Source organism: Podarcis liolepis (assembly GCF_965112155.1).
Source record: "Podarcis liolepis genome assembly, chromosome: 13".
Classification (NCBI taxonomy): domain Eukaryota; kingdom Metazoa; phylum Chordata; class Lepidosauria; order Squamata; family Lacertidae; genus Podarcis; species Podarcis liolepis.
Window position 1 is genome coordinate 34,104,688 of NC_139573.1, and position 22,270 is coordinate 34,126,957.

Here is a 22,270-nt window from a genome sequence, read left to right on the forward strand (position 1 = left end):
GTGCAACATATTATGCACTGTAACTTAAGGATGGGGAAAGGGAAGATAAGAGTGTGATTTGGGAAGATAAAATAAGAAATACCAAAGACTACGGCCAACAAGTGTTTCATGCATGATTTGTTGCAGGTAACTTCCAGACTGATGCTTCCCTGCAACAAATCACACCCTCTCCCTGCTGCTATGCAACTGTTCAGCATCTCATCAATGAAGAGAACTCCCAAAACTCAGAATCAGATTCATTCTCTGTGTTGTTCCCTATTAGGGTTATGCTAGCATGAAACACTTGTTGGCCACAGTCTTTGGTATTTCTGATTTTATCTTCCTTTCCCCCATCCTTAAGTAACACAATACAAATAATTCCAGATGATTTTGGTGGAAGTCCAAGGTAATTTAGGGTGAGGAGGTGGGGCAGGGGAAAAGTCAAAAGCTACCACAACCAATGTGCCATTTTTCAAGTGGAAACAATAGTAACATGGAGATATATAGGTGTCATCCGGCCCATAGGAGGTGGGGGCTCTGCTCCTTTAACCTCCAGTCATGTCACTCAGGTGACTTCTGCCATTTGAGATATTTTGACTCTACCTTGCCCAAGGGATAAGCCAGAGTACTGAAGAGAGGATGAAGGATGCCTGCATCTGACCTCACCTCTGCATTGTCTCATGACCAGAGACATAAATCAGACATTTACCCCTCCCTCCACAGACCTGAGTGTCAATATTCGTGAGAAGGTGGAAAATATTAAAAGATTTTGCCAACAGATTTCCCTCCTCTCCTTCCTCTTTTTTAGTACTTTTCTCTCTCCTTTAACTGTAGAGCTACATTTTACATAAAATATAGTTCTTCCCCAACACCTCCATTTGTGCATAAAATGTACAAGACAAGAAGCCCAACAACCTGCTTCCACTTTGGAGAATTTTAGAGCCATTGAGCTGGAAACACTGCTTCCTTTCTGAAATATGAGCAGTGCTGGGGCGCAAGTGTGATGGGAATTCACACCCTCTGACCTGGAAGACATTTCCTCTAATGACACATCTGTTTGGGGCTAGCTGATGTTACTCACTAAAGATGGAAAGGAACTTCATATAATCCAGAGCCGAGTGCTGTCACTGAAAACAGGTGCCGGGACTCAGCCCTGGTGAGCGAGCCAGGGCTCAGATTAAGTCCTAGCTAACTGCTGACCTCCTTGTAAGTGCTCAAATCCTTTGCAAGTTTGAGAGGATGAACAGGCACAAATCCATTGTGGGACTTCTTTTTCCTGTGGTGGCTGGTAGCCCCTGGAGGTGGCAGTGTGGCCAAGGAGGTGGCTGAGCTATTACACCCCAGCTAGTATGGCCAATAAACAGGAATTATCGGAGCTGAAGTTCAACTACATTAGCCACGTCTGTTTTGAAGTCTGATTGGTTTCAGTAGAATTAGGTGCACAGTAATCTTTATAATCATAATCATAATCATAATAATTTATTATTTATAGCCCACCCATCTGGCTGGGTTTCCCCAGCCACTCTGGGCGGCTCCCAACCGAGTATTAAAAACACAATACAGCATTAAACATTAAAAACTTCCCTAAACAGAGCTGCCTTCAAATGTCTTTAAAAAGTAAAATAGTTGCTTATTGCCTTGACATCTGATGGGAGGGTGTTCCACAGGGCAGGCGCCACGACCGAGAAGGCCCTCTGTCTGGTTCCCTGTAACCTCACTTCTCGCAGTGAGGGAACCACCAGAAGGCCCTCGGAGCTGGACCTCAGTGTCCGGGCTGAATGACGGGGGTGGAGACGCTCCTTCAGGAATACAGGACCGAGGCCGTTTAGGGCTTTAAAGGTCAGCACGAACACTTTGAATTGTGCTCAGAAACGTACTAAGTTATGACAGCATTGTTTCCTTCTTCTTCTTTTTTACTTCAAATGTTATATTCAGTCCTATCCCACTTACTCTCAAGTCTCATTGAACTCTTCTGAGAAGACATGTATAGAGATGCACAAGACAGGTCAGTGTCCTGAAGAACGTATACTAAAATAGCCAAAGCAGAAGAAAAAAGAAGAAAAGGGGCTCTAAATATTATACTCACTTACGTGCGGGTAAATCCCACTTAACTCAATAGGATTACTTCACATGAGACTTGTACAGAATTGCATGGTTAATATTAAGTCCTTTTTCAAGCCTGGCCCAATCATTGTGTCTCAACCTAATATACCCCACAGGGTTGTTGTGAGGATAAAATGGGAGAACTTCCTGTATTGCTGCCCTGAATTCCTTGTGGGAAGGGCAACATATGAATCTGATAAGCTATGTTTTTGAGGGTCCATTATGGGGATAGAAACTGGGCTCTAATCTTTGTACAGCCATGAGGCTGATGAGCCAGGCATTATTTGGTCAGGCATTATATCTCAATCTAGCCTACTTCAAATGGTTGGTGGTGGTGTTGTTGCTGCTGCTGCTGTTGTGAGGAACTGTCCAAAGCTCCTTGTAACTAAGGTGGAATTTAATGCAAGAATAGAGCCATTAAGTTTGTGTAAAATGCAACATTTTCATTACTGTGGACTAAAAATAGTAAATCCTTGGCAAGGAATCCTTACACAATGCTTTAAAAAAAATAACGTATTTATATTCTTCCAGGAAGAGGTAGACAATACTCTTTAAATAAACATCGGAGTGTGTGCAAAAGAAAACAGGAAGGAGATGAGGAAGGGATAAAAGAACGATAGGCTAAACGTAGGTTCTCCCTCTTAAAAAACTTGGTCCTGATTTTTCTTAACCCTCACCCAGCAGTTCCTTACAGTTAAGGCTGCAATCCTAACGTAACTAACCTAGGAGCAAGCCCCCTTGAATTCAATAGCACCTACCCTATGTCTGACATTGCAATTTACTTTAAACTGTTGTTAATGCCATATTTTAAATTGTTGTACGCTATGGAAAAAAACCTCTTCTCTTCCAAAAGCCTGGAGACAGAGGTACATCTTCATCCTCACTTCCCTCCTGAAAGTGTGTATCACTGAAGAGAGACAGATCTCATTGACGAGACTGTTCCAGAGTTTTGGAACTGCCAGTGAATAAACCCTACTTTGGTCCCCATCATGTTAATCTTGTCTCTCGTTGGGACTACCAGGACGGCCTCATAGGTTGATCTTAAAGCAGTGGTTCCCAAATAGCTAAATACTGTGGACCCCCCACCTTTTGAAAATTTTGATATCTCTCTTTCTAGTTTTTGTGATGTCAGTGGTGACATGGACCCCCAGGTGGGTTATGCGGATCACCAGTTGGGAACCACTGCCTTAAAGTGTCTCTCTAAAGTTGTTGTTTTCAAGTCCATTAACATGCTAATGATTTCGCTCATTAGAGCTGAAGATGGTGAAAGTTTCTGGCTGATGTGATCATATAAAGAGATCTGGAGTTGAGCTATGCTTCAGGAAAAGAGAAAGTGCATTTTAAATATGCACTTCCTAGGAGAAGGGTCATAGCTCAGTGGTAGAGAATCTGCTTTGCATACAGTAGGTCCAGGTTCAATCCCTGGCATCTTCAGGTAGGACTGGGAATGCCACCAGTCTGGAACCTTGGAAACCCACGGCCAGTCAGAGTAGAAAACATTGAGCTAAATGGATCAATGGTCTGACCTAGGATAAGGCAGCTTCCTATGTTCATTTGGTACTTCCAGCCTCATCCTCTTACCGTGATAGCTTGGTCATGTGACTAAGTCATCTACTGGTTTTGCACTTGGCTTCACCCTTGACCCCATGTTAACCATGATATTATTTCTCAACCTACTTTCAAAAACCTTGTGATGGTACAGTAAAGAAATGTAACAATAGTGAGCATGTATATAGAGCTTACAGTGATCAAACTTCTGTACATATAATATGTTGTTGTGATCTTTATAATAAACACCTAAGGTAGATTGATATTATTATCCTCATATTATAGATGGAAGGCTGAGGTCAAGAGCCTAGGCTAATGGCCATACTAGATGTGATCTGGTGCACAATTGTTTTAAAAAACAAGGTTAGTCAGTAGGGGAGTAAAATGGATCAGGGCCATGGTGTGAAGTGGGGAGGGGTGTTACTCCTTTGTCCCAGCCATGGTCATGACTGGAATAGCACTCCTCCATGCCTGCTATTCGCAATGGGAGGAAGACTCCCATTGGAGTCATGCCTAGTGCTTGTGTGGATAGCATCTTATTGTAGTTGAAACTCTCATTTGCCCACCACAGTGGTGGGTCTTTCTAAGAGCATGAGATCCACCAGCTGGGATGACAGGAAGCTTGAAGGGTGTTGTGTGTGTTTTTTAAAGCAATATTTCACTATACTTTCCTTTCTACACCTGCCTCTTTCTTGGGCTTTGTAGAGTCTGGCATAAAGCCACACCACAGCTGTGAAGTTAGGAAGCCTTCTTGTGAATCATATCCCACTCTAGCAAAGGAAGAAGGAGCAGTAATCTTTGTGTGGGAGAGAAGGGGAGGAGGTTACTAAAAGCCCCTGGTGTTGGGCGATATGTGGCTATTAGATAAAAGTGCTTTCCATTAGCAGAGAGTGAGAGTTTTGCTAAGTGCAGTTTATCTGTTAAGGACAGAATCATAACAAACCCTTTGCAGATAAATGAAGTAACTATTTCTGCTCACCTCCCTGCTGCTCCACGATCCATGGCATCCTCTTGGAATTATGGAACAAAGAAGAGGAAGGGGGAGCAGCATCTTGAATCGCAAAATAGAAAATTCTAAGAGGATCTATTGAATAATAGAAATTCTATTGATAAGACATCAAATATTCTTCTAGAACTATTTATAAAAACATTTATTTATAATAATGAAGATGACTATGATAAGAACCAGGCATGCAATCACATTAATTCAATTCTTGCTCTGTCAGAATCTTGGAACCTTTTATGAATGACAAGCTCAGTTCTAACTGTTGATGGGGTGCTGTTTCAGAACAAGCCTTAATCACAAAATTCTAGTCAACTAATAATTAGCATCTGTCCATCTCAGGAGACCATGGAGGAGTGAGCCTTTGGGAGTGAAGTCAAACTGTTGAAAGGTTACAGTACCTGTTGTGGCTGTAGAGATTGATACAGGAGAGACATGTTTTGTTGCAGCTGGGACAGATGAAGGCATCTTATTGTGCTGCTGCAGATGCATCATGGCATTTCTAGTCAACTAACTAGAGGTCATCCATAAAACTCAAATGACTTGATTTTGTGAAGCAGTTTTCTAACTCTAAAGGTTTTTTAAAGATCAAAGTAAGATTAAGGGTACAATCCTATGGCCTCTGGCATGCCATCCTATGGCCACGAAGAATATTGTGGAACACCTTCTCAACAGGCGGAGTAGGAGATCCATCTTTGGAAGTCCCCACCCCAGGTAGAGTGGAAAAAAGGTACCGTTACTGGTGCTTCCCTGCCATTGAAGCTCTGGAAATTGAGAGGGCAGAAAGGGAGCATGCAGTGGAGGTTTTGTATCCAATAGATCCAAAGCCCTTCTGTTCTCAGAAGCATGTCCTCAGAATGGGGGTAGGAGAGCACATCAGCCCTGGGACTGGAATACTGACAAGAAAAAAATCCTCTCTTCATCTTCCACTCAGCTGGTGAGAGCCTGGTAGGGCTTAGGATTTGATGTTTCACCTTCCCCACCAACTCTCTCTCTCAATATGGCAATATGTTGTGTGTGCTCGTATGTGTATTTGGTGGGCATGATTAAGCAAAAAACTTAGGGGGTCTGTGGGGCTTGCAAATTTCATTAAGGATCCCTCCAGCCACTTCTCCCATCTTGTGAGCACTGCTAGCATCCAGATGACAGACCTGGACCTGAATTAGTCATTTATAAGTACATGAAATCAGCCCTGAGTACTCACTGGAAGGACAGATCCTGAAGCTGAGGCTCCAATACTCTGGCCACCTCATGAGAAGAGAAGACTCCCTGGAAAAGACCCTGATGTTGGGAAAGATTGAGGGCTCAAGGAGAAGGGGATGACAGAGGACAAGATGGTTGGACAGTGTTCTCGAAGCTACTAACATGAGTTTGACCAAACTGCGGGAGACAGTGGAAGACAGGAGGGCCTGGTGTGCTCTGGTCCATGGGGTCATGAAGAGTCGAACACAACTAAATGACTAAACAAGTACATGAGAATTCTGGATTGTTGCAGAGCAAGAGCTAAATTTGATGGCTGCTGTTGGATTTGTCTTTGGTATTATAAATGTACAAATTTATCAACAATTCTAGAAGAATACTGTACCATCTTCATTTCATCCTTGTTTTGAAGGTTGATATCATTCCCAGCCTTGATTTCTCAGATCATGACCCAGACTGCTCAGTGACTGAGGAGTTGGAGGAGAAAGCAGGGTCCCCCCATCACAAGCCCTGAAATTCCAGGAGGAACCTTGTATGGAGTGCTTCCAGAGTATTCTCTTGACTGGCCCTTGGGGTGGGTTCCAGTCCAATTTCCAGCCTGGTTTTGGGGATTTGTGTATTGTCCTTGAATCCAGGGATTTGATTTGAACCAGAAGTCACATTTCCCACACCTCAACATCAATGTTTAGCCAAACTAAATGAGAGCTGAAGTCATCCTCAAGAGCAGTGTACTTCCTTGTGAATACCCTATTCATGAAAAATGCATACCTGGAAGGGGGAAAGATGCATAACTTCTAGGCTTCTGCCCCTGTATAACTCAAACCTGAGAAATCAAGTATTGTCTGAAAACGGCTTTAGAATTATAGCCAAGCACTGACAAGTAGCTGTACTTTGTGTGTTTCTATGATACTATCAAAAAATAAAACTGGGAGGCTCAAACTGTTACATATACCTTTTGTTTGTATATTGTCTCTGTTATCCTTCAAATGTTACAGCAAAGGCACAACCCAGACCCTGAGATTTTTCTTTCAAAGAACCAGTGTGGGTTGTGGGAGAGCTGGATCAGGACAGTGATGTTGGGGGAAGGGGACTTTAATCTCCACCCTCACAAGGTTCTATTCCAAATGGGAGGGAGACAGGCATGTCATGTGCATGGGATGAAATGCTCTCATTGGGGACCCTAATTCTGACCATAGCAGGAGGCAGAAGGTTAAAGCACCACATACCATTGTTCCTAACTGGCTGAACCTGCATATCTCCATGCCGGCTCTTTTGAGAGAAAAAAAGACATGCACTTAAGGAGGGCAAACCAAGAGATTCATGTCATGTGTTGTTTGGTCCTCACCTATGGATCTACTTGTTAGTTCTTGCTATAAAGCTGGGAGGCAGTCTTCCACGGGCACTGAAAACGAATCTATCATTCTAAGACCTGGACAATGCTGACTCTCACAGCTAAGAAATGCCCAGTGCCCAGAGTAGGGAGCAAGTTTCCAGCTGGCCCATGAATAGCAGAAGACGCAGCCAACCTGATTCAAATTCTTCTGAAACTTTTCATTGACAGCCAAAGTAGTATACTAGCTAAGAGAGTGAGCTTTGAAACAGGAGGTCTCCGCATCCTAGCTCTGCCAAGGCCCCACTAAATGGCAACTACAATTTCACAGCCTCTAAACCAGCTGCAAAATGGAGAAAATACTACCTGTTGTAAGGATTACGGATGTAATGTATGTCAAGCACTTTGACTACTCAAAAAGTGTTGTATTAATTGCTTATTTTCATCCTCCTCAGATGGCTGCAAGCAAACCCCCTTTTCTTATCTTTTTGCTGACAAGGACATCATTCATCATGGTATTTCTAAAGGATTATCAAGAGACTCACAGCCTGCTTACATGACTCTGGAGAAAAAGTGTACCTCTTATCTTCCAGTGAACAAAAAAAAGGCAGCAGGGCTTGAGGAAAGGGCAGCCAACACCTGCAGGAGGTGTGTCTTTTGCCAGCTCTCATTTCTATCCCCCAACACTTCTGTCTGAACCATTTCTGCCTCTTCTGGGTGAGTAGATCGGGGAGGGGAGAGAGAGAGACAAAAAGTCACACATGATGGATTTGACCACCTTAATTAATGTAAACAAGGCAAAGTGGAACATCAAATAATGTCTTCAGCTGCTTGAAAGACAAGAGGAGTGGTGAAGGCAACACTGAATGAAAAGAGGAGGGCTTTTGATGTGTGGGCCAGCAGGTCCCCAGTTTGTAAATAAAGATGGCCTCGTATCGCAGCTTATCCAAATATTTTCATTTACCATTACAAGCTGAGAGAAAAGGTTGATGGGCTTGGACTCTTCAACTTTCAGCCTTCACCCTGCAGCCCTCAAGGGAGGAGAGAAGGGAAACAGAGGAGAGAGACAGTGATGCACACAGGTTGCTCCGGTTCCCCATTTGAACATTGTAATTGCTTCATATATAACCATTTCAACATGGCTGCCCAAGAGCATAAATTGCTCAGAGTATTTCCCAGTTTAGCATAGGTTTTGGCCCTTCAGCAGCCAAGTCTCTTGTCATTCTTCTTCCTCTTCTTTGGCGATCACTCGTAGCCAAGTAAGATTGTCTTCCATAAACACGGTTTTAACAATGAGTCCGTAAGTGACTGTGGAGCCAATTCTGGATCCACACGTCCTTCTACAGTGGGGACATTGGTTTCCAGGCAGGAGTTGATCACAGTGTGGATTTGCCAAGTGTGCCTTCCTCTTAGCAAGTTTCTCCCTTGCGTTTCTCTCTTGTCACAGCATCCCCTGGGCCTGGTATGGCAAAGGCTGAAAGAGTCCAAGCCTGTCAACCCTTCTGACTGCTGTTAAAGAGGACTGCTTTAAATAAGGCATGTTGTCCAAATCTGCTCACCTAAAAGCTAACGGGAGCTGTGGGGGGTGGTGACACATCTTAAATAGGCTGCTAACTAAGGAAGATTGCTGCCACACAATTTGGCCATGAGCCAAGCCAGTTACAAAACTGCAAGAACCATCATACTCATGCACGCTCCACGTTCTCCCTGCTGATCAGAATTAAGGATACCAGCCAAAGGGCAAGGCATTATACAGCAGTCTATGATAAACTTTGACAATACTTCTCCTGAGGTAGTTAATAAATTATGTTACCTTGGATCCATGGTGACTGACAATTTATCACTTAATTTGTCACTTGCATCAGGAGAGAAACTATCACTTTAGGCAGATTTACAAAGTGGGCCTGAAATAATACTAAACTAACCATCAGAACAAAGATACTGACCTAACAGTCCTGTATCTGTGGCACCTTGCTTATATATGCCAGCATGCCCCAGACCACCATTGGTTGCCAAGAGAAGGAAACATCTTCCATCTTGGCTGTTTATGTCATATCCTTGGCATTTCCTGCCAAGATAAGATCACCAGTGCAGACAGCCTCACCAACGTTAACCTGCCAAACACTCATTTTCTCTTCAGAAACTGGCTGTGTTTGGTCTGGGAACCTGCATCGCTTGCAACAAGAAAAGGAGGTTCCCCCATTGTCTTGATAGAAATAATATTGCAAATGTGATCTCAGAGGCCTTGAGACAAATATCAAATTGTAGAAACGTCTTACAAATAACAGGAACACTATGTGTCACAGGCTCTGGTTGGCACACAAAAGCTGTGACATGAAATGACTCCTACCGCATGAGAATAAGGGCAGATATATGAAGAAGAGTGGCAGTCATGATTAACTCACTGAGGGTTAATTGTGACAGGTCCTCCTAATCTAGATTGGCCTCTTTGCTTCAGCTACCAAAAGAAATGTATTCTGATGTAATCCAAGTCATTCAGAATAATATTTCAAATATTGTCTTCCCAAGGTAGATGGGTGCCAACAACATGCCACAGAACTTATAGGCAAGTAATGTCTTGGCAAGGAGTAAAATGTGTCTCCTCTGTAACACCTACCATGCTCTTGGCACTAAATCAATCAATACAGAATTGGTAGCTTCTTTACTAATGTTGAATTCTCATGCTTTGATTGAATCTCTTTCAGGAGAATTGGGTTGGGGTGTGTGTATGTGGGTTTCATTCTCTCTCTCTCTCTCTCTCTCTCTTTATGCTTTTCCAGTTTTCTGATTACACATCAACTTTTCCTATCATACAATGTTTCTGTGCAGACTTCCCAACCCAACACTCTGAGGCATTCTAGATAAACTTTGTTCTTGCTGTATATCAATTACTTTGTCCACCCTATTTTTCCTCTTGCATTCATTCGTTGCAATTAGCTGTTGCTCATAAAGTTACCCCTACTTGAAAACTGATTTTTAGTATCATATATTTTTAAATACACCCCAAAGCATTCCCACTAGTCCCTCATTTGTCTGTCATTCTGGTTCCTTATTTTGGCTGTCAAGTTTGTTAATCCTGCGAAAAGTTCATGCAGCCATTGCTCTTTTGTAGGAATCAGGTTGATTTTTAATGGCTCCAGCAAGGCTGGAACTGGGTGGATTTCCTCTGGGTTTTAATTACGTTGTGATCTTATCGCCATGCTAATTTTGCATTTATTTTTGCTACTGCCAAGATTCTTAAAGAGTAGAATTCAGTTTGACTATAGAGGTCCTTTCACCTCAAATATTATTCTGAATATGGCTAGCCTTAACGAAATCCATGCGCTTTAGAAAAATGTTTGGGTTTGACCAATTCTTCAGGGGAAGGGAGTTCCAGAAACGTTAATCCTGAAGGTAGGTAGGAGTAAATGCTACATTTCTTTTCTCTTTTTTGCCCAGAAGATGTACTCGAATTCAATTAGAGCCAAAGGGGGAGAGCTGTTGTATCATAAATATCCTGCGCCTTCCCAACCTGACACCAGGGCTGCGTTTCAGGTCTTTAAAAACACATCTGTAGGAAATCAAGTACTTCCATTGGCTCCTTTGGCATATTTACGGTTGTTAGGAAGGGGCTCCCGGGCAAAAACCTGACTGACTTATAAGGAGACTAGCACAAGGTCAGTACATGGATGGACAAAGGTACAATCTCTCTCTCTCTCATTTCCCTTGCTCTGGTCTAGTTCTTGTTGAATGGACGGGACCATTTCAGGCTGTAGCTTAGGGATCACATGACAAAATGTTTCTGGGGGGCGGGGGGGCTTTCCTACCCATAGAAAACTAGCATGCTAGGAAGAAGGGCAAGTAAGAAACCCTCTTTCTAGCATCCTAGTTTTTTTTCTAATGGAATAGACTTCAATTATATGAACCTCCATCTGCATTCTGAAGTGGTACACCTAAGAGGCACCTAAGACACACTGGCAAGAAACACTGGTGTATCCAATCAGCTCATGGTGCTGTTGGAAGTTAAGGGCACTGCCTCACTAAGGCCTCGCTAGTCTGCTCAAAGCAGCCTTCATTGCCAGGAGCCTCTCAATGGATTGAAAATGAGGCAATTCCAGAGCTGAAGGATGCAGTTCCAAAGTGTTGCCACAGGGAAGCACTATAAGATTAGGATAGTTCCCTTCCCTCTGCTCCTGGAAGGTACCAAAATATCTAAGGCAATATCTTGTGTCAGATCAGTTTCTGTTGGTGTAAGAAAAATTCCACAGAAATCTCTTATAAAATCAATGGCAGTGGAAAATCTCTAAAATGAGAAGTACTAAGGCTGAGTCTTGACAGATGTCATGCATTTTGTAATGGGAGATCCCTTACCACTAACTAATCACAGCCAGTCTCTATGTGCCTCAGACTGGAGCTTTCATTTTGGATGTGTTTGAAAAAATCTCAGTAATATGGAGTATGGGTCCACATCCAGACTACAGTTTTATTGTGGATGTATGAAGCAACATGTTGTTGGTGCATTAATACATTAATAGTGTATCTGAAATAAATTTATACTGGACCGTTGACACACCATCCCACAGTATCAGTTGCTCTACAGGGCTTCCCCAATGCTCCTGCATTTCCACACTTTAACTCCACCTTTGAACTCTACCTATTCCACTGCCCGTATTCCTGCCATTCCCAGCTTCTCCCCCATCCCCCTCAAGAACAAGGCACTAGTAAGTTGTGCTCTGCTGCCATATTGTTACACACCACTCCAAGCTCCAAGTGGTGCAAGATTCTAGGGATTCCATGCACTTACCCAGGATTCATGTTTCCTTTTGGAAATAAGGCACAGTGGAGACTCTGGTGTCTTTGTGATATATGGCTTATTTGCACATGTATACAACCGGAGCCTATGATGGAGGGGTTCACAGCATTAACACCTCAAAAGGGTCATGTTTCTCCCATAGCTGCAGTCTTAGATTTAGACAGAAATCAAATATCATGCTCTGACTCTTTCTGCAGCTTGTTGCTTTTCTTCTGGTTCACATCTCACTCCTCTTTCAACTCTAAACTACGGCTTTGTCCTTCTAGCTATCTAAGAGTTGAATGAGGGGCTCCGTTCATTTGCCAGCAGGTTCAGAGCCTCCTCTCCTTTCTTCTCTTAGTGGCCCACCCCCCAGGCAATCACCTCATGAGGAAGCAAGTCTGCCTTATATATTGTCAGGAACTGGGCAGATGAGGAGTGGTGGAGACCACCACCCCAAGAGCCTTCCAGAGAGAAGGAAGGGGGAGAGAGTATGGACCTGGAATCATGGTGGTTTGAGACGGAACACACCCCAGAAGAAGAAAGGAGCTGGGAAATAATGGGTGATGAAGAACAGGAGCAAGATAGCAGGTGCACCAGCCCTGAACAGAGACAGGAGTCAGATGTGTTAGAAACAGTACTGAACCAAGTGATACACTGTCTCTGGAGAGTATGTTAGAACCACCTCCTTCCACTAGGACCAGACATGCCCTTCGTGTCTCAGAGCAGAAAGCCAAACGGAGACAGAGGGATTCCCTTAGCAGCCACTGTAGGCAGCAAGAGGGGTCTGAGGGTTAAGAAGTAACTGCCAGGGGGTTGGAGCGGCACTCTGAGCAACTTTGGCTCAAGCTTGAGGGTGCACATTTCATGTTTCCCTGTGTTTCTGTGGATTAAAATAAAAGAACCAAAAGAAGCTCTCTGCATCTCTGATTTCACTAGGCAGTTAGCCAGCAAGCTGTTGACAGCACCCCTGACATATATTAACACTTGCTGGATCCAGGGGTTCAGTAAACTAGCCTGGTTTGATTAGCTCTTAACAGTTGCTGGATCCAGGGACCAGAAGGCTTGATTAGATTTTAGCACTTCCCGAATCCAGGGATTAAAAGAGTCTGGCTTCCACAAGCTCATAACACTGTTTTCATTTGTACAATTGTTACTTTTTATATTTAGGCTGCAATTGCTTGGTGAAACCATGCTTATACAGGAATGCCAGTATATGACATCAACAAGAAGTATGTGCAAAGGCAAAACAGTACAGGCTACTCCTCTGTGTGTAAGCTATTTGCACCATGGCATTATGCCACCATATTTTCATTTTTACACTTCTAAGGATTTTTATGTTCAGGCTGTGATTGCTGCATTAAACCTTTGCTCACTTCCACACAAAGACCCACAAGGATGGTGATACCATCAACAGGAAGTATGAGGGACTGGCTACATCACAAAGAGGAGGACCCCCCCTCCCCAATCAGAACATTAGTAGTGCAAAAAGCTGCAGGGTTTCAGCAGGAAACTACAGCCCATGCACCGACTATTCATGAAGCATTACAACCACCCGGATAATTTTGTGGGTGCAAATAGTATTGAACATGGGGTCACGTATAACTACCCCAATACCATCAAGAGCACAGATTATAATGAATTAACAATAAAAAGGACATCTGAAGGGGCTCATGGTTGTGTATACAGAGATCACTCTTAACATTTTAAATTAATGTAGCCCACACAATACAAACATTGAGTACTAGTCAACCCAACAGAACAGGCTTACAGCACGTAGGTGGTACTACTCTATTGATCAGTCAAAACCAGAAATCCTGACTCCTAGTATTTATTCCAGCTTTGGTAAATTCAGCTGTAGGAACTGATTTGCATAACTCCATTCCTTCCTATGTATAAAGAAGGCTCTGCGGTGTGAGTATTCAGACAAATAGAACTCACTGAGTGAGATTCTTGTCTGATAATAGAGGTGCTAGCAGTATTCATTCTTTGCAAATTCCATTATAAAGTGGCTTGATCCAAAACTCTCAGATGAATTATCCTTCCTCCCTTCCTATGTTGCACTTCTCCCAAGTTTCTGATGTAGTTCTTGTCTCAAAACAAGATCAAAATGCACATTTTTGGATAGAATCAGGTTTATAAATGTGTATTTTGACAGAAAATATGTTTAAAATTATGTATTTGAATATCCAAAAGCATATTTTGGTGCGGATTTAAAAACAAAAAAACATGAATAGGATAGAATAAAAATATTCAAAACAGACACGGAGCAGAAATAGAATGATCCATTCATTTGAGGTTCTTAGTGGAAATCTCAAGTCCCTGGGAAGACACTTGTGTCCCTTTCCTCAAGGAGATTGTTGTAGCACTTTTCAAACCAAATTCTACACACTAATGCCAGAATCATTTGTTAAATCAGGGAGTTTCCAGCAGAATGAAATGCTACGGAGTTATTAATAACCTATAAAATATAAAAACCCTTTCAGGGCTTAATCCCAAAACTTATTTTCAATTCCAGGACTTGGCCATTGAACACATGGAGTTCTAATAAAGTTGACAGCCCCGTGGAGCATGTGAGGAGTACCTTTACTCACCCTCTAAGTAGCTAGCCAAGCATTTCGAATCAGGAAGTAATATTTCCTAGGCAATTCACATTTAAGAAGTACTAGAGATTATGTTCCCACTCTAGGAGAGCTGCTCAATTTCCTTAAATTAGCAGAATATTCTCTAGCTGTGAAATCTCAGGTCTCAACTCACTGAAATTGATTTTTACCCTGATGAAGGGTTTAGTATGTTTTATCCAAGAAGGGTGAGCTAGAGAGAGATCCTGCCTCTTTTTTTTTAACAATAACTTTTCTCTGTTGACAACACTTTTTTGCCTTTTTGTAGACTTTCTGAAAACTGCTGAATTCAGCTACCTTTTCAATACCTACTTTTCTAAACCTTTGGGATGCGGAAGAGATATGGATAAGAACTCTGATTAAAGACAAAACATTATCAGCAAAAAGCAATAAAAAAATATCGATCTTGTTTCCTGAATCCTACCTCTCAAAATATAAGTAAGTGACAAGGCTGCATAAAGAATACTGGATTCAAAAGCAGGAAGCCCTTCCTATTACCTGTTCAAAACCTGATAACACAATAAATCCAGGATGATGTTATAGATCAGTGGTTTATTATAAGCCATTAGTATGTGGCTATCTCTCTGAAAAGATCATCAGTGTTCACAAATCAGCTTTTTATCCAAGATTTCAGACCTTACAATATGACATTCAGGAGAAATGACTAAGCCTTAAAAAGGACTCTCTAAAGTCAGATTTCATACAGTGTGAATTGAAATGGTAACTCACAAATAACCTAACTGAAGGTTTCACTCAGAGACCCCCAACTCTCCCCCCCCCCTCACTCTCTGTGTATGTGTACACAGGATACCGCTAACCTGGTATGTGAAAGAACTGTTGATAGATGGAAACAGGTACCTAATATACTGATGATGGATACTTACAGATGACCTATTGACTAGTATTTCAGTTGCAGAAACAGGTTTCTTTCTGGAAAAGAATCTGCTGTATACAGCAGCCTATTGTGGGTGAGCAGCTAGGCCACAGAACCTCAAGAAGGCTGTATTCAGTGATGTTGAGTGGGGACTTTTTTAGAACAAGGCCCCCTTGGCTGTAAATGCTGTGAACTCTCTCTCAATAAACTAAGGTGTACATATGTGTGAATAAACCATATTTCTAAGACACTGCAGTCTCCACTATGCCTTGATTTTTCAACGGAACCACAACCCTGGGTGAGCACCTGGAACCTCCCTGGAATCTTGCTACTGCTTGGCAGAGACTGGGGGTGGTGTGTAACAATAGGAAAATTCTTTTCTGTGGTCCCTTCCCATGTACCTGTTTATTGAGCAACCTGAATCTGTTGGCACGTGACTGAATCCCAGCCCCAATAGTGAAAATTGGAACGATTAACCCCATTAGTTCCTGATTGCATGCCGTGTGTGTGTGTGCATGCATGCATGTGCATGTGTGTGTGTGTATACCTTTTAAGTTGAATGAGGAAAGCATGATGCTCACTGGTTTATCTTGAGAGATACGGGCCATTCAGTGTTTCAATCACAGGTATATATAAGCACACCAAAAACATATTGGAGCAAAACATACAAATGATATTCACTAGATTGTGCAGGCAGCCATCTAAGGTTAGCTAACTGTAAATCTCCCTACTTCAGTGAATCCAGGCAATACTGCACTGTTCTTTCTGTCTCCAACCAAAAGGGCTATGTACAATGCTGATTGGCTGGCCCTTATAATACACCTTTCTGTCAATCACAAAAGTACCTTCCTGGAGTAACTGATTTCTTCTTCTTCACCCCTCCCTGCATAATTCAGATTTCCACCCCCACTACAGAAGTGTTAGGAGGGAGCCACCATTCCTCTGCATCCAACTGCATCCATGACAGTAAGTTCACTGATTAAATATTTCTTCAGCATGTAAAAAACAAAAAAGCAACACTTGACCACCCCACAAGAGAATAAAATGCCAGCTTGTTCCCAGAATCATGGACTAGAATCTTTTCCCTTACTTCTAAAGTCAATGAAGGGGCCATCGCTGTCAGGAAAATGTGGGATTGTGGGAAGAACAAATATTTTAAATTCTGGTTTGCCCCCCCCCCACTTGAACCAATCTTGTGGGATTTCATCACAATCCTTTCACTATTTGTATGGTAGAAACAGCAAGAAATAAAATCTAGCGTAGGAAATGGAAGTGCCAGTGAGACAGGCCCAGGGTCTCAACTAACATGGACATCTCAAAGAGAACAAGGCTGCATAAACACCACACATTTAAACCACTTTTAAAGCATGTGATTCCCCCCGCCAAAAAAAATCCTGGGAACTGTCGTTTACTCTCTCACAGAGCTACAATTCCCACCCATAACAAACTGCAGCTCCCAGGCTTCTTTAGAGGAAGTTGTGCACTGTACTTTAAACGTACTTTGCATGCATGGTGTGTATACATAGCTCAAAAGTCTAATTTCACAGCAATCCTGTATTGTTAAAAAGCACTAGCATAGTATAATGCTGGAGCTGGCTCTTAGATACTATCTTCAGCCATGTTTGTCACACAGAAAAAGAGGGAAAGTTAGAGATGCTGAGATTCTTGAAATACACCTCATAAATGAAGAACTTCAGGTTGAACAGTCCAAGTGAACTCTGAAAGTCATAAAACGTATGGATTATCAGTTATGATTTGACAACAGAGGGAATCTGGTAGGCACTGAGTGATTGAAAAAGTTTTGAAAATAAAGCAAAAATTGCTCAAAACCTGAAAGGTGGTGTATTCATAAACAACTACTTTTGGTCTCATTTCAAAGTATATAAACCAAGTGAATTCTGGACTCTTTGAACAGAGAAAATGTGGCAACAGCCTGGTGCTCATATGAGACCTCTTGAAGAAAGCAATTCCAAGTTTTATTTACCTAGAAGGAAAGAATAGATGTTCATGCCCAAAGTCAGCAAATTAATTGCTGTACACCTGTATTTTATACACTGGGTGTGCGCAAGAGTTGAGGCAGATGGTGCTTCCAGATGGGGGCTTTATATCACAAATGGGTTACTTAGATCTAATTTTCATGGGTGTGTGATTGACACATTAGCTTGCACACATTCTGTTTTTCAGTCTTGGATAGTTATTCATATTCCACTGCTTGCTATCCACAGCAGTGGGCAGAACTTAACCAAATGTATCTGGGCTGTATTTTTGGTCCCTCTCCTCAATCACCCCCACCCTGCCCACCTGTACTATTTTTAATTCTGGGCCAGCCCTTGGCCATCATATTTTACAACAGGCAAAATTGGAGGCTTCCTTTTTTGGAGTGGGGAGCAATATCCAGTTGCAGTTGTTTGGTGTGTGTTTTTAAAAAAGCAAACAAACATGGAGGACTTGCAGAAGAGAGATATTTAGCTATATCAATCTGCTGTATGGTTTGGTGCAGCTCGGAAAACATTCTGATGAGTTTACACAGCACTGGGAACTACAGATGTGTAATGGGTTACATTTGCTTACTGTGATAAAGGGAAACTGACATTTTGATGGTGGTGTCATGTGGACGCTGTGAAACTCTTGAGTGTATGAGAAGTACCAATTCCATAATAAGCCTAGCACCACCCTAGTTTGCCCCCCAAATTTAGCCTTGATGAGGTTCACTGTGCATTTTTTGGTTGATATTTTCTGGATACACACATATTCAGCTAATATGTACTGCTTCATATGATATTCACTGTCATTTGCTATTTGTGAACATCTCCCCCTTCGCTATTGATCTATTTTTTCTGCAATGCAGTTCTCCAACAGAACAGTATGCAGAAATGCCGATATTGTGCATAAAAAGAGGCAATCAGCATTGAATTTAGAGACTACTCTGTATATACTTTGTAGAATGAAGGCAGAGGAAGTTGTTCCAATCCATCACTAATGAGCAGGGATTTCCTTGGAAAGGAGTGGAGCAAGCAGAAACCTGCTTGGACGCGTGCCTAGAAAGCGTGTGTCAAGTCAAAAACCACTCGGACCCATGCTTTTAGGCACGGCAGAAATGGAAATGTGGATGAGCCACACTTGTTTGCTCCACAAATGGGAGCAACCACAGCCTCAATCCTCACAACCTAAATCTCTAAGTGGAGGGAAGGTACACCTCGACTCTAGGATAACCTTCTTCAAGATGAATTCATCCATGTATTTGGGATGCAGAATAGGTTCTTTACTGAGGTCACACATAGGCTCTGAACTTCCTACCTTGGGTGCTCTACCTTGCCAGCTTTCTGGTGGCCTCTTTGAAGACTGGCATTTGGCCTTCCTAGCTGTTAATTCTAGCTCACCTGGTATACGAATCCTTGAATTTAAGCTATTCTTATTGCTGTGTCTTCTTTACAAGCTGCTATTGCTTACTGCTACTGTGTCTTTTATTGTACTTTAATGCTGATTTGTGAGCTATTTTAAACATTTTATTGGAAAGCCAGGATATAGTTATTTTAAATAAATAAGAAATAAATTTGGGATTAGAGGCAAGGGCACAGGCTGTGGTATTTAGGTAGGCTTCAGTCCCCTGCTTCCTTGATTTTTATAAACAATTCACTGCAAAAACTCAAGAGAATGAGTAATTTTCTGGCCGAGGTCAGTGCTATATTTTTAGAAGAAAGTGGTTTTAGCTCCAGCATGAAGGACTTTTCATTCTTTTTGAAGTTTCTCTGCTCAAGGAGGAGAGCTGCAAGTGCCAGTCAAGCTCTCTAACCTCCGTAAGCACCTCCTGGTACTTTGCAAAAGATGGGGACAGCCACCAGTGCTGCTGCTGCTGCTGACGCCACACAAAGAATTTGTAACTCTGCATGTCGAGATGACATTTATAGGGCTCTCAAATTGGAAACTGTACATTTTATTACACTCCCTGTCAAAAAAATGCAGTTCCATCAGAGGTTAGAACGACAAGGGAAACCAACCAATCAATATTGGGGCCTCTAATATCTAGGCTGAACAAAAAATCATTAACCTGTTACTTTTATGATGGCGTTCTGCTTGAAATAAGGTACTTTAAAGTACTTTCCCATTCCCCAGATGATTTTTAAAGGAGAATCTTTCCTTTCTCCCTTCTTTTTCAGGCACCCATTGGGCTTAAAAGACTTGTTGGGTGGGGAAAAAGCAGCATATTTTATTTATCTATTTTGGATTTTTCTATCACCAGCCCTATGGCTGTTAATGCATAACCAAACATCCCAGTGGCAAGGGAGTAGCAGTGGTGATATTTTTTTACTTCATCACTCAATTTGTGTGACGTAGAGCAGGGAGAGTTGTTATACCTCTGGAACCAGACTAGTAATACAACCATTGGTGGTGTATACCTCTGGTAATGACAGGCAGAATTAGGAATGTTGTTTGGGATGAACCTGCGCAATTGATGCATGCAAGACTTGCCACATTATCTTCTTGAACATGGTTTTCCCTTTTCTTACTTACAAGATTCTTCCTCACAAAAACTTAGAAGGTAAAGGTTCCTATTATGCAGTTATTATATTCCCCCCATCCCTTGAGGCCTCAAGATGTGAAAATCTTTCCAACTCCACACCATTCCTGGAGCATTCCTTCCTTTCAGAATTTATTTCCACCCCAGTGTATACCAGGGGTGGGGAACCTGTGGCCTTGCTATGCTGTTGGGATTCCAACTCCCATCAGTCCCTACCAGTAAGGCCAATGGCCAGGAATGATGAGAATTGTATTCCACTATAGTCCAGCAATATTTCCAGGGTACAGGTTTCCCTACCCCTCCTTGAGTACATCTAAGTCTTTAAAAAAGGGGGGGAGCACACCTAAATATTTAAAGTGTGGATGTGGCAAATAGGTGTTTGAAAACCTCAGACTTTCTTTGATATGTAACCCAGTTATTTATGGAATATCACTTGTGTATCTGCATAAACTATTTCATTGTACTTTTGGCTGCGTACACACCAACCCATTTGTAGCACAAAAATGTAGTTTTTCTCAATCTAGAATTCTTCATGCTCATCCTCAACATGCTGCTTTTAATCTACTGTAGATTGATTCTATATCCTGCTGTCCACAAACTGCTTTTCAGGGGCAAACAAATATTCAATAGATCTAGATTGTGTGTAGACTGTGTAAAAAACAACAACATCCTAGTACTCAGTCTCCATCATAGGCGCCGACTCCATGGGGCTTGAGGGGGCCCGAGCCCCCTCAAAAATTCGTTTGGGGGGGCTCAGCCCCCCCAATAATCTCGGGCGGCGGTGGGCGCGTCGGCGGCTTTTATAGGGCGCCCGGCGCGCACCAGCTCAATAACGGGCACCGGTGCGGCGGGGGGCGCCGGGCCGGGGGAGGGGGGCGGCCGGCCTGTCTCCTTGGCAACCTCATTGAGCCGCGCCGGCTCCCCCGGGAGGGCCATCCCCCCGCGCCGCCGATCGCCAACACCGCCGACGCTGTGGCTGCCCGAGCCCGAGCCTGAGCCTGAGCCCGAGCCAAAGCCCGAGCCTGAGCCCGAGCCCAAGCCCGTCAGTCAGGAAGGAAGGAAGGAAGGAAGGAAGGAGAAATTGGGAGGGAGACGAGGGAGGAAAATTGCGCGCAGGGTGAAGAAAGGAGAAGGGCGAACGAGACGAGCTTCCAACCCAAAAAAGGGCTGGAAGACTGGGAGGATGCAGGATCGGGAAAGAAAGCGACGCCTTCCCCGCCCGCGACGTCGCCCGCTTGTCATTGGCAGCGCAGCGGGCGCCCAGAGGGGCTGGGCACCGGCGCAGGGCCGCTCCACAGCCACGGAGGACAGCTGCGCGGCTAGCAAGGTGCGCCGCGTAGAGCGCGGCCCTTGTGTGGCCCGGTGGCCAGGCAAGCTCGGGCGGGGACCCCCATGCGAATCTAAGACGGGAGAAGAGGGCAGAGCAAAGGGGGTCCCTTCCCCAACCTCCGGCTCTGAGACTTCCCTGCGCCCCAGAAAAGCGAAAGGATTTTCTCTTCTTCTTTTTTTATAAATATTTTATTAAGTTTTCAAATACAAAGTTAGAAACATACACTGAAGAAAAAAGTAAAAGAACAAGAAAAAGAAAAAAAGAAAAAGAAGAAAAGAAAACCAACCATTCAACACATTTTTTATATAACTAACTGGACTTCCTCGCATCTCCCTTACCCTGCTTTCTTTATAATAAAGATATCAGCAAATTATTACCTTGTTTCGTACCTTATTTTGTACTTTTCAAATACTATACCTCTAAATTTAACATACTTTTCATCAGTTACTTATATCTTAAATTAAACATAGTATTACCTTAGATTTTGACCTTTTCTTACTTAAAATATAATTTCCTGTTTCCCAAATCTAATTGCTGAAGCTATAGTTTCTGAATTGTGTAAATTTTTAACATTCATACAACTTATATTGTTTTTGTAAATAGTCCTTAAATTTTTTCCAGTCCTCTTCCGTTGTTTCTTCTCCCAAATCTCGGATTCTGCCAGTCATTTCAGCCAGTTCCATGTAGTCCATCAATTGCGTCTGCCACTCTTCCAGTGTGGGCAAATCTTGTGTCTTCCAATATTTTGCGATAAGTATTCTTGCTGCTGTAGTTGCATACATAAAGAAAGTTCTATCCTTCTTTAACACTTTCTGGCCAACAATGCCCAAGAGGAAGGCCTCTGGTTTCTTGGGAAAGGTATACTTAAATACCTTTTTAAACTCATTATAGATCATTTCCCAGAAGGCCTTCACTTTTGGAAAAGTCCACCAGAGGTGAAAGAATGTCCCTTCAGCCTCCTTACATTTCCAACATTTATTATCAGACAGGTG

At 42.7% G+C, this 22,270-nt stretch overlaps 1 protein-coding gene and 1 long non-coding RNA gene across 14 annotated transcripts in view; one reads left to right on the plus strand and one right to left on the minus strand.

Moving 5' to 3' along the window:
* The window catches only part of SKAP1 (src kinase associated phosphoprotein 1), a 353,915-nt gene that overhangs the window by 128,740 nt on the left and 202,905 nt on the right, over window positions 1–22,270 (minus strand). Inside the window, exon 1 of one of the 13 annotated variants that reach the window (XM_083470123.1) lies at window positions 4,610–6,636. The exons of the other annotated variants lie outside the window; for them this stretch is intronic. Within the exon in view, the coding sequence (XP_083326249.1) occupies window positions 4,610–4,637 (28 nt within the window). The 5' untranslated portion in view covers window positions 4,638–6,636. Of the gene's footprint in view, window positions 1–4,609; window positions 6,637–22,270 lie in introns of those variants that run through there. 13 annotated transcript variants of the gene reach the window in all.
* LOC310690873 overlaps window positions 1–22,270 on the plus strand; it is a 33,438-nt gene that overhangs the window by 6,473 nt on the left and 4,695 nt on the right. Inside the window, exons 2-4 of the long non-coding RNA XR_014518238.1 lie at window positions 7,619–7,811; window positions 14,453–14,993; window positions 16,326–16,395. This is a non-coding gene — a long non-coding RNA (uncharacterized lncRNA). The remainder of the gene's footprint in view (window positions 1–7,618; window positions 7,812–14,452; window positions 14,994–16,325; window positions 16,396–22,270) is intronic.